Here is an 18,381-nt window from a genome sequence, read left to right on the forward strand (position 1 = left end):
CCTGCAGCTGGCCTGTCCTTGCAGTGCTTGGTAGGCATTAGGACTGACTGAGTTCATCCATCGCCTGTGTTCTCAGGAACTTACTACACTATTACCACAATTTCTCCATGAAGATATGTGCAGTTATTCTAAACTCCTTAGGCAATGTGAGAGTCTTGGTGGCAGGTTCATTACCAGCTAAAACGCAAAGTAGCTTGTGCGCTGCACAGACTGATGCTGTGCCCTGCTCCTGGGCATCTAGGGTGGCAGCTGCCAGGCAGATAGGGTGGGCGCTGCTTTTTCACTCTACACTAGACCCCCTTTTACTGCCCCACTGACTTAGGACTATAGAAACTTTTAGCAAGATTTTTTTTCTAGTTAAAAAAAATACAGAACTTACCTTGCAAAAAAAATGTGTTTTGTGCAATTTTCACACATTGCATTTTTGCATGCAGGCAAAACCTGCGCTCCTGGCAGTAAAGAAACGGCTTCCAAAAAGCAGGTTTTATCATATTTTTGCTGCTTGTTTGGTGCAGTTTACATGTGCCATGTGTCTACAGTACATGTTTAACAAAGTTAGTTTTATTCACCAACAAAGCAACAAAAACGCATGGTTGTGTTTTATGCGCTCTCTCACTGCACTGTATGGTGGAAAAAAGTTTCAGTAATACTGAAAAAATTGATATGCTGCAGATTTAAAGAAAAAAGTAGCAGTTTTCCAATTCAGTGTACATGAGGTTTCTGAAATCTCATAGCTTTTGCTGGTATGGTAAAAAGCAGCTTTTAATTTGCGTTAAAAAAAAGGAGATTTTTGTGTACTCACCGTAAAATCTCTTGCTCTTAGCCTCTAATTGGGGGACACAGGACCATGGGTGTTATGCTGCTGTCCACTAGGAGGTGACGCTATGCATAATCTGAAAAAGATTAACCGTGGCTCCTCCTCTGCAGTATACACCCCTGGATGGCGTCAGCCTTCTCTAGTTTTGTGCAAAAGCAGGAGGAAGAATGTAACATGAATAACATAGACATGCCTATAAGAAGGTCACTATGTACGAGCTCAAAGAACAATATGAGAACTCAACAGTAACAACGGCCCGAAAAGGGCAACAGGGTGGGAGCTGTGTCCCCCAATTAGAGGCTAAGAGAAAGAGATTTTACGGTGAGTACACAAAAATCTCCTTTACTCTGTCGCCTCATTGGGGGACACAGGACCATGGGACGTCCCAAAGCAGTCCCTGGGTGGGAAGCAATGGACGAATATTGTGCAGACAGGCCCCTATACTTGGGGCACCGCCGCCTGCAGAACACATCTACCCAGGCTCGCTTCCGCTGAGGACTGGGTATGAACCCTGTAGTGTTTAGTAAACGAGTGTGGGCTAGACCAAGTGGCCGCCTTACACACCGCCCGTGTAGAGTGTGCCATAATACCGGCTGGAAGAGGAGAATTCTTAAGGCGGTAGGCCTCTTGTATGGTGGATGTGATCTTCCTGGCAAGCTGGAAGCTGGCAGACCCTTGCGGCCGCTTTCCGGAAGAAGGAAAAGGGATCAGACCTCCGGAAGGACGCAGTCCTAGACACATATATACGCAATGCCCTGACAAGGTCAAGCGCATGCAGAGCCTTCACCACTCTATGAACCGGGACCGGACAAAGGGAAGGCAGAGAAATTTCCTCATTGAGGTGGAAGTTGGACACAACCTTCGTAAGGAAGGATGGGACCGTACAGAGAACTACCTTGTCCTGGTGAAAAACCAGGAAGGGCCGTTTGCAGGAGAGTGCTGTCAGTTCAGACACACTGCGTAGCGAGGTGATTGCCACCAGGAAAAAAAAAACCACCTTCTGGGAGAGAAGGCAGAGCGGGACCTCCTTAAGGGGTTCGAAGGGTGGTTCCTGCAATGCTGTCAGGACCAGGTTGAGGTCCCACGTTTCTAGTGGTCATCTGTAGGGGGGAACCAATCGGCAAACCCCCTGAAGAAAAGTCCTTACTCGCAGCTTGGTAGCAATGTGCCTTTGAAAAAAAAGCACTGAGAGGGCTGACACCTCGCTCTTAGGCGAGCCCAGGGACAGCCTGGCCTCCAGACCTGATTGGAGAAAAAAAACAAAAAAACAGGTAGTTCGGGGAGGGAAGAAGGGAATGGGGTCTGGCCGCGAGATTCGCACCAGGTAAAGAAAACTTTCCAGGTACGGTCATAGATCTTGGCAGAGGCTGGCTTCCGTGCCCTGATCATGGTCCTAATGACGTCCGTCGAGAGCCCTGCCTGGGTTAGAACCCAGGTTTCAAGGGCCATGCCGTCAAATTGAGAGCCCCTGAGTTCTGGTGGTAGAACGGGCCTTGTGATAGAAGATCCGGGCGGTCGGAGAGGTGCCAGGGGGCGTCTGCTGAAAGTTGTACGACGTCGGCGTACCATGTACGTCTGGGCCAGACCGGTGCGATTAAGATGGTTGGAACTCCATCTTGCTTGATCTTCCTTACCACTCTGGATAACAGGGGGAGAGGTGGAAAAATGTACAGAGGCTGGAACTGGGTCCAGTCCTGAACCAGAGCGTCTGCTCCGAGCGACCGCGGATCATGTGTTCTGGCCATGAAGTTGGAGACCTTGGCATTGAAGTGGGATGCCATTAGGTCCACATCTGGGGTCCCCCAGCGATGGCAGATCTGACGAAAAATTTCGGGATGGAGAGACCACTCTCCCGAATCTATTCCTTGTCGTCTGAGGAAGTCTGCTTCCCAGTTGTCCACACCCGGAATGTGGACCGCCGAGAGAACTGAGCCTGTGTCCTCCATCCAGTGGAGGATGTGTGACACTTCTTGCATCGCCTGGGTACTGCGGGTCCCCTCTTGGTGATTCACATATGCCACAGTGGTGGCATTGTCCGATTGTATTCTGATGTGAGAGGCTGCCAGTAAGTGATGGAAGGCCCTCAATGCCAGGAGGATGGCACGAATTCCCAGGATGTTGATGGGCATGGTCGCTTCCACTGGGGACCACTTGCCCTGTGGTGTAGGTGCACTGCACTCCAACCCGTCAGGCTTGCATCGGTGGTCAGAACCTTCCACTGACCTGTGAGAAAAGATTTCCCCTTTGCTAGCGAGGTTGGATTGAGCCACCAGTGCAGGGACCTCTTAATTGACGACGTTAGCCGGAACTCCCTGTCAAGAGAGAAAGGGATTCCTGTCCCAGGACATGAGAATGGCTAGTTGGAGAGGCCTGAGGTGAAACTGGGCCAAATTGGGACCGCTTCTATTGCTGCCCCCATCCTGCCGAGGACTCATGGCAAACCGGAGAGATCGAGGGGGTTTGCGGAAGAGGATGCGAACTCCTAGGCGGAGAGCCAGCCCCTTGGAAAGAGCACTAGACCCCTGGAGGTGTTGTATAGCATTCCCAGGAAGGTCAGAGACTGACTCAGGGTTGGTGATGACCTTTGTAGGTTGACTAACCAGCCCATGCGACTCAGAGTGTCGATTGTGATTGATATGCTGAGCTCGCAGTCCTTGAAGGTAGCAGCCTTGATGAGTAGATCATCCAGGTATGGAACGACTACTATGCCTCTGGAGTGTAGGACGTCCATGGTGGCTGTCATGACCTTGGTAAACACTCTGGGAGCTGTGGCGAGTCTGAATGGAAGAGCCATGAACTGGTAGTGGTCCTGGTCGATTGCGAACCTGAGAAAACTCTGACGAGCAGGTGCAGGTATATGCAGGTATGCGTCTTGTATTTCTATGAAGGCGAGATATTCTCCCTTCTCCATGGACGCAATGATGGACCGAAGGGGACTCCAGCGGAAGTGACGATCCCGTACATATTTGTTGAGTTGTTTTAGGTCCAGTATGGGCCGTACGCTGCCTCCTTTCTTGGGGACTACGAATAGATTGGAGTAGAACCCTCGGAAGCGCCCGGCCGTGGGAACCGGTACTATGACTCCTGCTTGAAAAAACGAGGGAACCGCTTGGTGGAAGGCACGAGCCTTGGCTGGCGGTTTTGGGGGAACAGAGAGGAAGACTCGATTCGGTGGGTTGGAGGTTGAACACTATCTTGTATCCGGAAGACACTAGTTCCCTGACCCACCTGTCTTCTGTAGTAGGCATCCAGACTTGCTGGAAAAGCAAAGTTGGCAGCCTACGGGTGGGATGTCTTCCGGGGTCCGTGAGTCATGAGGAGGAAAAAAATCTGAGGTTTACCTCCTTCGGGCTTTGACTGGCCTGCTTTTAACTGCCAGGTCTTGTCCGACCTTTGCGTCGACCATGAGTTGTCCCTGTGTGGGGAACGGTTACGATTTTGTGCTGGACGTGAGACGGACCAGCCCGAGGAATTCCGAAAGGATCGGAATCGGTTTTGTCACACTTGTTGTAAGTGCGTATAGGTTTCAGTTGAGGGAGAGAGGTACTCTTCCCCCCCCAGTGGTGTTGGGTATCAGTGTGTCCAACTTTTCACCGAAAGGTCACCCACCGAGATACGGGAGGTGCGTGAGGGACTTCTTTGAGGCTGCGTCCGCTTTCCATTCCACGGCCAGAGGATACGCCGAATTGTGATCGCGTTTGAGGCTTTCCCCGCTACGCCCCTTGCTGAATACTAACAACCCAGACACCCCAATATGGATCACCAGAGAACACCAAGACAAGAAAGTGTATAGAAGTTGATACTTTATTTAATACACAAACAAATAACTCAGTTTATACATTAAAAACAAATTAAAATTAATTAAAAAATATATATATAGCACAGGACAAGAAGATGATAATATACAGTATAAAATGTACCGGCCACATTTATATAGAAAATCCCAGAACCTCACAACTTATATATGGACATACTCCAATAGCCAAAAGTGCAAACGTGATGCAAATAATAATTAGCAGCAAACACAATAAAAAATAAATAATGAAAGACCCTATTTTTGGTCTAAATATTGCAGTGATATAGGGATCAAAAAAGTGCAAAATGTGCAGAAAGATTGTATGAGCAAATAAATTGCAAAGGTGCAAGGTGCTACGGCATTAATCAGCCGATTCAAAACCACACGATGTGTGCAAAAATATAAGGAGAGGTTTAATCAGAGATTTGACAGGTAAATACCTATGGGTGGCCGTGTCCTGTGTCTGCGTACCCCTACGCACGTTTCGGACTCTTTCCTTCGTCAGGGGGTCCTGTTTTGTGGTCCGAAAATGTACCCTTTATATATGTTATTCCATCCTATGTCTATACCTCTGGTTGCGCCGGCGCATGCGCAGTCAGGAGGACCCGGAAGTGCGCGATCACACCCCACGTGACCGGACGCACAGGACAAAGTCCCGGCGTTGCCAAGGTCACAGGGACGCCAATCCCGCACCCCGGGCCGCAAATCCCTATATCACTGCAATATTTAGACCAAAAATAGGGTCTTTCATTATTTATTTTTTATTGTGTTTGCTGCTAATTATTATTTGCATCACGTTTGCACTTTTGGCTATTGGAGTATGTCCATATATAAGTTGTGAGGTTCTGGGATTTTCTATATAAATGTGGCCGGTACATTTTATACTGTATATTATCATCTTCTTGTCCTGTGCTATATATATATTTTTTAATTAATTTTAATTTGTTTTTAATGTATAAACTGAGTTATTTGTTTGTGTATTAAATAAAGTATCAACTTCTATACACTTTCTTGTCTTGGTGTTCTCTGGTGATCCATATTGGGGTGTCTGGGTTGTTAGTTTCCATTAGGTGGCGGCAGTCATTCACTTGCACAGTATACCAGGAATAGGTTGATTTTGAGGATTGATAAGGATATATAAGGCATTCCCTATATTGGTGGTATAACTGTGTATTTAATATAGCCCCTTGCTGAATACAGAGCTGCATGAAGCATGTAATCTGCTTCAACTGCTATTCGAACCGCTTGGTCCGACAGCTCAGGAGCAGATGCTTGGAGGCCAGCTTGTAAATTTTTGGCCCAAGCCAGTATGGCCTTGGCAGCCCAAACTGAAGCGAACGCGGGAGCCAGGGAGGCCCCTGCCGCCTCGAAAATTGAACGAGCCATGCGTTCTAACTGCCGGTCTGCTGCGTCCCTGAGGGTTGAGCTATCTGGCAGTGAAAAGGAGAGTCTGTGCTGCTAGTCTAGAGACTGGGGGGTCCACTTCGGGTGGATCTGTCCATTCCTTGGTGTCCTTCTGTGGGAAAGGGTACCTTGCCTCCAGATATGTGCGATTAGCGAATTTTTTCCCAGGCTGTGAGAGCTGCTCTATAAGGATCACTTTAAACTCTGGGTGGTTAGAGAAAACCTTACGTGGCTTCAGAGGTCCTTCAAAGGAAATCCTTTGGTGGCAGATTAGAAATGTCCAGCACCCGATGGATGGAAGAGATTATGTCCTCGACTAGCGCTGTATTGCTAGGGGGGATTGGGATCAGGGACCCCTCCGTTTCCCTGTCTGAGTCGGAGTCGCAGATGCCTTCCGAATCCTGTGCATCACTGAGGCGTCCCCTGCTGGGTGAGCTGGGGAGAAGGCCTTCTCTGGTCGGGGACTGCAGAGATCAGCATTGTCTGCCCCTGGAAGGGGACGGTCTAGATGACTTGGAACTACGATATCTCTCCCTAGAAGGGGATGACCGTGTGCTATGGGATGACGCAGATGGACTTGACCTATGGGTCCGCTTGCGTCCTGACCTAGACGTGGATGTGCCAAGTCGTTCTGTTCCTGAGTCAAGCTCTCCCTTTGCTGAGTAGCGGTCATGGCCGAGGCATGACTCTGCAGAGCCTGAAGCAATGTGGAGGTTTGTTATCTATAGACTGCGTCATAGATTGCGACCTCTGAGTGGCCCATTCCGGCGTGGCATTAGACACCGAGGCATTGGCAGGGGCTTCTTGGGGCTCTGACGCAGTAGTCTGGATGCAGTCCTGGCAGCGCGTTACGTGCTGCCACTGGGGAGAGCGGTCCAGCAGGCTGTACAGAATGCATAATAGCAGTCCTGCCTGGTTCTCTTGGACCTTGAGCCCGGCATAGTGCACAGAGTGCAGAAGGGCTGCTATGCAAAGGACCTTACAGGGGTAGAGAAACCTATAGGGGAGCCTTATAGGTAATATGGATTCACAGCCGAGTAAAACAACCCAGCTGTGATCTTACCCCACCAGTATGCCCCTAGGTCCAGCGCCGAAGATCCAGTCTTGTGCCCCCCCCCTGGAGACTGGCTGGCCTGGTCCTGCTGACCGGGAGATGCAGGGTTAATCCTTGCTGCAGTAGAAATGGCCGCCGAGGAGAAGAGGCAGGGGGAGAAGGGGGCGGAGAGCTGAGAAAAAGGCGGCAAAGCTGTGTAAAAACGCGCCCTTTCTGTCTCGATCCACCCCCTTAATGACACTGTAGAGAGTCATATTTGTCATCCGGGGGGCGGGCCGGAGGGGCGGAGGCGGCTACAGCTAGGCCAAAAGCCGGGGCCTAAATTAGATGCCTGATGCCCAGAAAGGCTCCAGGCCGGCGCAGAAGTCCGGGGGGGGGGGGTTCGGATCTGAACCGGACCTCCCCCCGGGTTTAAAGGCAGGATAGCGGTGGGGCTGTAAGCGGGAGGGGTGCCCTGTGAGGGGTCCCCCTGAGGCAGTATAGAGCTGGTGCTGCCGCAGAGACAGGTGCTCCCTGTGTCTGTATGTGCCATGCCTGTCTGCACTCCCCCGGCCCCGACAGGAGCCCGCAGCTGGGCTGGGGTCCCTGGATGCAGGCGCAGAGGGCTGGCCCATTGCTGGGAGCAGTAGAATGCTGCCTGTACAGGCCCTACCTGAGGCGTCTCAACCTAATGTCCCCAGAGGGAGATTAGGGAGGGTGCTGTTGTCGCCTTCAGGGGCCTTTATCCTCGCCTCGACCTCAACCCAGAAACGAAAAGGAATTGGGGAAGGAGGGGGGTCTCGACTTCGAACCAGCACCCGAGGGTCTGGGGAAGGAGCAACATGGGGAATAGACATCTCTACTTCAACCGGGCACCCCGTGATAGGGGGCCGAGGAAGGAGCCATGCTGGGAGTCTCACAGGAGACCCACTTTTCTTCATCTGTAATCCGTTGGAAAAAAACAGAGTAAAAGAAAAAATCTTAGGTGTGCCTCCTATGCGACACTAAGCAAAAACTGGAGAAGGCTGATGCCGTCCAGGGGTGTATACTGCAGAGGAGGAGCCACAGTTAATCTTTTTCAGATTATGCATAGTGTCGCCTCCTAGTGGACAGCAGCATAACACCCATGGTCCTGTGTCCCCCAATGAGGCGACAGAGTAAACATGCTATCCATGAGGCTGATCATCGGGAGCGCTCCAGGTATCCGGGCTCCCGATGCAGCTTTTCAGGAAGGGCTATAGCTATTCGGATAAGGAGTTTTCTAAAGCTATTCGCTCATCCCTAATCCTGACCTCTCATTCAAAATAGAGAGTGATTACAGTGGGTCTCTCTCTCTCCCTGGAAGATTTGTCATGGAAAAACCCACCAATCTGAATAGGCACCGAGAAATGCATCATGTCCCCTGCAGGGAAAGAGAACACCAAAGCCTGTTCTCACCCTAGATTACAGCTGATCATTGGGAGCATCATCAGAGCAGACAATTGTGATCCGATTATTGACAAGGGAACCTTCTAATAAATAAGGAGTGTCCAAAGTGGAGAAACTAAGAAAACTCTGATTTAAACATTTCCATCCAATATAAAAGGTAGCATTAGATATTTTCTTCCTCCACTGTGTAGCATGGATAGAGAAAGCAATGCACAATTATAATTTAGTAGTAGAGCAACATAACGTAGTCACGTTCACGACTTAAAATCATCAGGTATTTTGCGGTTGTTACCTCTGCCAGCTGAAACAATGCTGATGTCCCACACTGCTTTGCTGATACAGATGAATCGGAATGTGATGAGCTTGAGGAAATCTACACTCAAAACCAACAAACACATCAGTCACACAATGGACAAAAAAAAAGTAGTGAGGTGTATTAATAATATGGCTAACGAAAAGTGATGGAGCAAACCTGACAGACAGTGACATCTCATTAGTGCGGCTGTCCGAGGACAGTTACCAATCTGACAACACTTCATTTCTGACTTGAGCATTCACAATGTCAGGTATCCTAACAGAAGAATTGCCAGTGTGTCTTACACACAGGCTGGTAATGGTTACTGTTATTAATTTTATAAATAAGAAATCTATAATAAAACTCAGGTTAAATAAAGTATATTACCAACATGTTATTCACACAGTCTCAGTCATTTAATAAAGGCACAGACCCTAATAACTATCATAGGCCATATTATATTACCTCTGCTAAATGGAAAAGTGCAGACTTTCCACAGCGCTTTGTAGGTTCAGGACTGGCAATTTTTAAGGTACTTGAAGAGATCTAGGCATGATAAAAAAAAATAAGCAAAATGGTCATTCCCAACACATATGTATGCTACCAATTACATATATTGGTCACGTTTAGGACATATGCAAATTTTAAAAATGAGATCTTTGCTTTAATTTTCTAACACTTATGTGACATATGGAATTTACTGACATCTTAGCTAGCGCTGCAGCCTCTTCTGTTCTACGCTTACATCTCAGTGAGTGCTGCAGCCTCTTCTGATCTACACTGAGATCTTAGCAAGTGCTGCAGCCTCTTCTGATCTACACTGACATATTAGTGAGCACTGCACCTTCTGTTCTACACTGACATCTTAGCGAGTGCTGCATCTTCTTCCATTCTACACTGACATTGTAGCGAGTGCTGCAGCTTCTTCTATTCTACACTGACATCTTAGCGAGCGCTGCAGCTTCTTGTTCTACACTGACATCTTAGCGAGCGCTGCAGCTTCTTCTGTTCTATACTGACATCTTAGCGAGCGCTGCACCTTCTTGTTCTACACTGACATCTTAGCGAGCGCTGCAGCTTCTTCTGTTCTATACTGACATCTTAGCGAGCGCTGCACCTTCTTGTTCTACACTGACATCTTAGCGAGCGCTGCAGCTTCTTCTGTTCTATACTGACATCTTAGCGAGCGCTGCACCTTCTTGTTCTACACTGACATCTTAGCGAGCGCTGCAGCTTCTTGTTCTACACTGACATCTTAGCGAGCGCTGCAGCTTCTTGTTCTACACTGACATCTTAGCGAGCGCTGCACCTTCTTTTCTACACTAACATCTTAGCGAGCGCTGCACCTTCTTGTTCTACACTGACATCTTAGCGAGCGCTGCACCTTCTTTTCTACACTGACATCTTAGCGAGCGCTGCAGCTTCTCCTGTTCTACACTGACATCTTAGCGAGCACTGCAGCTTCTTCTGTTCTACACTGACATCTTAGGCTAGGTTCACATTGCGTAAACGGACTGCGTTAACGCAAGTGCAGAAAAAGATCGCGTTATGCGATCGCACTAGCGGTGACGGACCCCGAAACGCTGCACACCGCGTCCGAGGATCCGTCATAGAATGATGGCACATCGCTAGCGCATGCCCATTATGGCATGCGTTGGCGATGCACCCGATAATAGCGGTTAATGGCAGCGTTAACGGACTGCGTTGCACCGCGTTATGCCACGGTGTAACGCAGTCTGTCTAACGGACTGCCATAACGCAATGTGAATCCAGCCTTAGAAAGCGCTGAAGCTTCTTCTATTCTACACTGACATCTTAGTGAGCGCTGCACCTTCTATTCAACACTGACATCTTAGCGAGCGCTGCACCTTCTGCTCTACACTGACATGTTAGGGAGTGCTGCAACTTCTTCTGTTTTCCATTGACATCTTAGTGAGTGCTGCAGCCTCTTCTGATCTACACTGACATCTTAGCGAGCGCTGAAGCTTCTTCTGTTCTACACTGACATCTTAGTGAGCGCTGCACTTTCTGTTCTACACTGACATCTTAGCGAGCGCTGAAGCTTCTTCTGTTCTACACGGACATCTTAGTGAGCGCTGCACTTTCTGTTCTACACTGACATCTTAGTGAGCCTTCCATCCTCTTCTGATCTACACTGATATCTTAGTGAGCGCTGCAGCTTCTTCTGTTCTATACTGACATCTAAGGCTACTTTCACACTAGTCAGTCGGTACGGACCGTCGCAAACAGTTGGCCCGATGTACCGACTGACAGTGTGTTATTGTAGCACAACGTGGGCAGCGGATGCAGTTTTACAACGCATCCGCTGCCCATTGTGAGTTCCGGGGAGGAGAGGGCGGACTCGAAAATGGCGGACTCGACGCACAAAAAAAGTAACATGGAACTTTTTTTGTGCCGACAGTCCGCCAAAACACGACGCATCCATCGCATGACGGATGCGATGTGTGGCAATCCGTCGCAATGCGTCGCTAATGAAAGTCTATGGAGAAAAAAACGCATCCTGAGGGCAACTTTGCAGGATGCGTTTTTTCTCCCAAACGACGCATTGAGACGTGCGGCACACGACGCTAATGTGAAAGTAGCCTTAGTGAGCGCTGCACCTTCTGTTCTACACTGACATCTTAGCGAGAGCTGCAGCTTCTGTTCTACACTGACATCTTCGTAAGCACTGCAGCTTCTTGTGTTCTACATGGACATCTCAGCGAGCGCTGCAGCTTCTTCTGTTCTACATGGACATCTTAGTGAGCGCTGCAGCCTCTTCTGTTCTACATGGACATCTCAGCGAGTGCTGCAGCTTCTTCTGTTCTACACTGACATCTCAGCGAGCGCTGCAGCTTCTTCTGTTCTACATGGACATCTCAGCGAGCGCTGCAGCTTCTTCTGTTCTACATGGACATCTCAGCGAGCGCTGCAGCTTCTTCTGTTCTACATGGACATCTCAGCGAGCGCTGCAGCTTCTTCTGTTCTACACTGACATCTTAGTGAGCGCTGCAGCCTCTTCTGATCTACACAGACATCTTAGCGAGCGCTGCAGCTTCTTCTGTTCTACACAGACATCTTAGTGAGCGCTGCAGCTTCTGTTCTACACTGACATCTTCGTAAGCACTGCAGCTTCTTGTGTTCTACATGGACATCTCAGCGAGCGCTGCAGCTTCTTCTGTTCTACACTGACATCTCAGCGAGTGCTGCAGCTTCTTCTGTTCTACACAGACATCTTAGTGAGTGCAGCAGCTTCTGTTCTACACTGACATCTCAGCGAGCGCTGCAGCTTCTTCTGTTCTACACTGACATCTCAGCGAGCGCTGCAGCTTCTTCTGTTCTACACTGACATCTCAGCGAGCGCTGCAGCTTCTTCTGTTCTACACTGACATCTTATTGAGTGCCCCAGCCTCCATGCTAACATAGGAAAAACCAGAGAACTAAGATTTTGCTTTGCATCTGTCTCTGTGTATATGTATACATGTGTGATCCTCTATCCACATCTAGAGAATATGTGTGTGTGTGTGTGTGTGTGTGTGTGTGTGTGTGTGTGTGTGTAAAAAAATATGCAGGATGCTGAGCTAACAGCCACATTAGGCTACTTTCACACTAGCGTTGTTTGCTGTACGTCGGAATGCGTAGTTTTTGAGAAAAAACGCATCCTGCAAAGTTGCCCGCAGGATGTGTTTTTTCTCCATAGGCTTGCATTAGCGACGCATTGCCACACGTCGCATCCATCGTGCGACGGATGCGTCGTGTTTTGGCGGACCGTCGGCACAAAAAAACGTTACATGTAACGTTTTTTTGGTGCTTCGTGTCCGCCATTTCCGACCGAGCATGCGCGGCTGGAACTCCGCCCCCTCCTCACCGGACATTACAATGGGGCAGCGGATGCGTTGAAAAACTGCATCCGCTGCCCCCGTTGTGCTTAATTAACACACTGTCCGTCGGTACGTCGGGCCGACGGTCCGTACCGACGGACTAGTGTGAAAGTAGCCTTAGTCTGTGGCCTGTAGTCTGTGATATTTTACAAAATTTCCTAGCCTCAATATTTGTCAGTCAAAATAACAGTCTACAAAAATTTCTCTCATAAACAAAATTCTAGTATGAAAGCACGCACAGGTACTTCTCACAAAATTAGAATATCAAAAAGTTAATTTATTTCAGTTCTACACTACAAAAAGTGAAACGCATACATTATATAGAGTCATTATAAACAGAGTGATCTATTTCAAGTGTTTATTTCTGTTAATGTTGATGATTATGGCTTACAGCCAATGAAAACCCAAAAGTCATTATCTCAGTAAATTAGAATACCTTATAACACCAGCTTGAAAAACTATTTTAAAATCTGAAATGTCGGCCTACTGAAATGTATGTTCAGTAATGCACTCAATACTTGGTCGGGGCTCCTTTTGCACCAATGCGGTGTGGCATGGAGGCGATCAGCCTGTGGCACTGCGAGTAGTTATGGAAGCCCAGGTTACTTTGATAGCAGCCTTCAGCTCGTTTGCATTGTTAGGTCTGGTGTATCTGATCTTCCTCTTGACAATACCCCATAGATTCTCTAAGGGGTTAAGGTCAGGTGAGTTTGCTGGCCAATCAACAACATTGATCTTGTTGTTTTTAAACCAGATATTTGGTACTTTTGGCAGTGTGGACAGGTGCCAAGTCCTGATGGAGAATGAAATTTCCATCTCCAAAAAGCTTGTAAGCAGAGGGAAGCATGAAGTGCTCTAAAATTTCCTGGTAGACGGCTGCGCTGACTTTGGTCTTGATAAAACACAGTGGACCTACACCAGAAGATGACATGGATCCCCAAACCATCACTGATTGTGGAAACTTCACCCTAGACCTCAAGCAACTTTGATTGTCTGACTCTCCACTTTTCCTCCAGACTCTGAGACCATGACTTCGAAATGAAATGCAAAATTTACTTGCTTGGATACAGCACTCTGTGAACAGCCAGCTTCTTTAACAATGACCCTTTGTGGCTTACCCTCCTTTTGGAGTGTGTCAGTGACTGCCTTCTAGACATCTGTCAAGTCAGCAGTTTTCCCCATGATTGTAGAGCCTACTGAAACAGACTACGGGACCTTTTTAAGAGCCTAGGAAACCGATGCAGGTGTTTAGTTAATTATTCTAATTTACTGAGATAATGACTTTTGGGTTTTCATTAGCTGTAAGCCATAATCATCAACATTAACAGAAATAAACACTTGAAATAGGTCACTCTGTTTGTAATGACTCTATATATGAGTTTCACTTTTTGTATTGAAGAACTGGAATAAATCAACTTTTTGATTATATTCTAATTTTGTGAGACGCACCTGTACCATATACTTTAATATCATGAAAGATTTTTTTCTGGAGCAAGGTCTCCACCTAGTGGACAGTAGTTATTCCTAATGAACCCAGATACAGAAAAAAAGGGTTGAAAATTCAGACACAAGTGTTTATTAAATTATCAATTAATAAAGTGACAGTGCTCATGTAAACGTTCAAAACTATTGTAACTACTAAATGCTATAAGCCTGATTCCATAAGGCATGTAAGAGATTATGTGCATTGTCACTGCTTTGAATAAAGTATTAAATCCATTTGAAAAAATATATATAATTACCCCGCTGCACCCTTTACGTGCGTTTCGCTTGTAAGGCTTCCTCAGAAAGGATTTCAGAAAGGGAAATCCGATGATTTTTCTCTGTATAACCGCTTTATGCGTTTATTGTCTCAATGAAGACATGTGCTTTCATACTAAAATTTTGGTTATGGGAGTAATTTTTTGTAGGCTGCCTTCTACTCCAGAATACGTATAGGACCTTGTCTGGGCTTCCATGAAAACAATCAGACAAGTCACAGTCAGCACTTTTATTAAATGAAGCTTTAAAGAACTGGATACAATGAAATGCAGCTTTTGGTTTTATCACTTACTTCTGCAAACTGGAAGAGTGCAGACTTGTCGCATCGCTTAGCAGGTGAAGCAACATCTGAGTCGGATGTGCTTGAAGAAAACTAAACATAGAATACATTAATAACCTATAATTCGGACATTTCCAAAACAATTGCAAACCAATACAAGTTTAGTGGTGGCTCCAAAATGAAGACGCTGACATATGCAATACATGACAAAGTTTACTTGGCTATGAGACATTATAGAGGCTGAATGCTGGTTTGAAAAAAATATATGGTAATAGATGAAAATAAGTTAAAATAATAATAATAAAAAAAAAATGTATTACATCCCCTCTGCAGTTGGTCGTACACGTGACCATGGCGGCCAAACACTAGTCTCTGTGTCACAAGGCACATCCCATACATGCGACTATACTGAAAGGTGCTGTTTTAATACTTTTCAGTGATTTAGAGAACTAGTTCCTTATTTTTAGGTGCTCATATTACAGCCTGCTATCACCACTAGGGAACAATTCATAGACTACTGTATTGGCATTACTTCTTTAGAAAGGGAAAAAAAAACACTAAGTTATGGGTCAGGGAATGAGATGATTTATTCTGGCTGTACCCAAATAGGTTACTTTTAAGATATAAATTTACATTGAATATTGCGATGGGTCATCTGTATTAGAAATACATACAGTGCATAAATGAGTACACCCCAACAGATTTGTTAGAAAACCTTTAGTTTCCTTAAAGAATCAACATTTTCAATGGCATATCATGCTACAAAATACTCCCATGGGCCATTGACCGCAAACACGATTCGTTATTATGCACACCCAAAATAAAGTAATTTTCCTACCAAATTCATTCAAGAGCATGTTGAGAAAATGAGTACACTCTAATGAAAGTCTTAGTAGGAAATCTAAAGTTTAGACTAAAAAAAAATCTAATTAACAAAAATTCAACCACAGGCAAGTCTAATTTGTAATTAAACAGATGTCCAGCAGTCAGTGAAGTATAAAAGGGCATTATATAAGAAAGAAAACCTCTTCCTATTTCATGCTGTTAGCAATGGCACCACATGGAAGAGAAATGTCACAAAACCTGAGAAAAAGTAATTTCTTCATACAAGACTACAAGAAGATAAGCAAAAGTGATGCAAAAATTTAACAAAGATGGAAACGCAACCATCTCACAGAGATGTCCAGGCCGACCACAGAAGTTAACACCTAAACAGGAGTGTCTTTAGATGATTCACATAAAAAGTGTTGAAGAAAAGTGATATGCAAGTTCACAAAAATTAGCTGAAGTAGTAGATATCCAAACCGAGGTGTTTCCCATTACACAATACAGCATGGATGGGTGTCGTTCACAAACGAAGCTTATCCTAAAGCCAATGCACAAAAAAAAGCTTGCCTACGATTTGTCATGGCCCATGGTAAAAAAATTAAAGATTAGTGGGATTCTATACTTTGGAATGATGAGACCAAGACATATGTTTTTGGAAGTGATGGCTTCAAAACTGTTTGGTTTCACAAAGGTGAGGAGTATAAAGAATAATGCATGGTGCCTACAATCCCTTGTCTTCATGTGGGGCTGCATGAGCGTTGCTAGTGTCGGGCAGCCAAATTTCATTGATGATCATGATCATGAATTCACAGATATACTGCTCTATATTGAATAGTAAGATACTACCATCAGTTTCTGCCCTTTTCCAACATGACAATAGTCCAAGAAACACATCTAAGGCCACTGTCGCATTTCTGGAGAACAGGGTGAAAAGTAATGCACTGGCCAAGAAGGTCTTCGCTATTCATGCTATTGTTACATGCTACTATGCATTGTTCAGCCAGTATTGTTTCCACTGGCATTTCTCTAGGTGATTCTGTGCTGTCAGTTAGGAAAATATCCTCATTTTTACATTTTGGCTATTTCTTTTGGCATGGAAAATACCTTAAAAGGGGATTACGCAGTAAAAACAAGGGGAAAACTTGTTCCATCAATGGGGTCAGACAGCTGGGATCAGCACCAATCCCATTAGATTGCGCTCCATTCACTCCCTATTGGGCTGCCAAGCACTGTGCTTGGCTTTTTCCAGTAGCCCCCCAAAAATTAATGGAGCGACGGTTGATCCTCAAACCTGCCGTTCAATTTTCTAATGAGGATAAAAGTGCCCCATGAGGATAAAAGTGCCCCGTCTGAGATAAAAATGTTCAATTCTATTGAGTGGTGCAGGTCCCAGACGTTGGACTCCCATTGATCAGTAAGCTATCACTAATCATTCGGATATACATTATGATAACTTGTTTTCACCTAAAAACCCCTTTAAAGGATTCAATTGATGCCAGTGGATCTGGAATATGTCCAATCTCAGTAATAAACAGATCTGTTGTGGATCCGTCAGAAGCCATGATGCAGATATGATCAAAGCCATAATGAATATGATGGACACTATGATCATGGTTTATATGGGGAACAAGGGCATAACGCTAAGAATAAAAAATGATTGTTGCTCATATCGATAAGATATAAATGGCGGAGTTTCATACCTCAGCAAGTTCAAGTAATGCAGACTTCTTTGTGGGCAGAGAGCAGTCCGACTCCTTTGACTCAGTAGGACTTGCAGACTCCTGTGCATATAAAGTAAGTTCAATATAAGTGGTTATCCGAAAAATAACATTTCCCATCTATCCATGGGATAGAAAATACAGCTCTGGCAAAAATTAAGAGACTACGACATCAACACCCTGTCATGGGCAGCCCAATCTCCAGACCTGAACCCCCGTTGAAAACCTCTGGAATGTAATCAAGAAGATGATGGATAGTCACAAGCCATCAAACAAAGAACTGCTTACATTTTTGCGCCAGAAGCAGTGTGAAAGACTGGTGGAAAGCATGCCAAGACGCATGAAAGCTGTGATTAAAAATCATGGTTATTCCACAAAATATTGATTTCTGAGCTCTTACTGAATTAAAGCATTAGTATTGTTGTTTCTAAAAGATTATGAACTTGTTTTCTTTGCATTATTTGAGATCTGAAAGCACTGTTTTTTTATTTTTTATTTTAACCATTTCTCCTTTTCAGAAAAAAATAAAAAATTTATTACAGTACTTAGAAATTCGGAGACATGTTGTCAGAAGTTTATAGACTAAAAGAACAATTTACATTTTGCTCAAAAATATACCTATAAAGAGAAAAATTAGACAAATGAACATTTTGCAGTGGTCTCTTAATTTTTGCCAGAGCTGTATGTCATAAAAGCTCTTGTTAATGATGTTCAATAGGTTTATACTAAAAGTGGACAAAATTATGCATAATTCAGAAAACAACCAGAAACACACTGTTGCCAGAGAAGACAGGCTCTTTACAAAGTCATTATGTTATATTGCTAGTGATGTGCGCGTAGGTCCCACTATCATCTCTGCCTAGTAATGCAGACCTTACACTCATTCCCAGTCATTACAGACCTCCAGCTCTTCATTCTCTCCATCAGCAGCCATCACTTGATCCTTGTGTGCAGTCAGGGCATGTTCCCCAGCCAGAAGCAGCATGCTCAGTCCTCCCATCTGTGTCGGATCTTGGGAGGAAACACGTAAAATGCTTAGAAATGAGCCAGGATAGAAGCTAACAGAAATCATCTACATGCACATCAAAGCGCACTGGATTCATTTTTAGTATTGCTGCAGAAGTCGTTGATGAAATCATC

General features: G+C 45.6%; 1 protein-coding gene across 6 annotated transcripts in view; it reads right to left on the reverse strand.

Annotated features, from left to right (window-relative positions):
* Nucleotides 1-18,381, reverse strand: part of BBX (BBX high mobility group box domain containing) — a 104,556-nt gene that overhangs the window by 61,716 nt on the left and 24,459 nt on the right. For 5 of the 6 annotated variants that reach the window (XM_077296814.1, XM_077296811.1, XM_077296810.1 and 2 more), the window contains exons 4-8: nucleotides 18,143-18,252; nucleotides 17,224-17,304; nucleotides 14,708-14,788; nucleotides 9,239-9,319; nucleotides 8,771-8,851 (exon numbers count right to left, since the gene is read on the reverse strand). In XM_077296814.1, coding sequence (XP_077152929.1) covers nucleotides 8,771-8,851; nucleotides 9,239-9,319; nucleotides 14,708-14,788; nucleotides 17,224-17,304; nucleotides 18,143-18,252 — 434 coding nt within the window. The remainder of the gene's footprint in view (nucleotides 1-8,770; nucleotides 8,852-9,238; nucleotides 9,320-14,707; nucleotides 14,789-17,223; nucleotides 17,305-18,142; nucleotides 18,253-18,381) is intronic. The other variant, XM_077296813.1, reaches the window with a different exon arrangement.

This window comes from Ranitomeya variabilis, chromosome 3 (assembly GCF_051348905.1).
Source record: "Ranitomeya variabilis isolate aRanVar5 chromosome 3, aRanVar5.hap1, whole genome shotgun sequence".
Lineage (NCBI taxonomy): Eukaryota > Metazoa > Chordata > Amphibia > Anura > Dendrobatidae > Ranitomeya > Ranitomeya variabilis.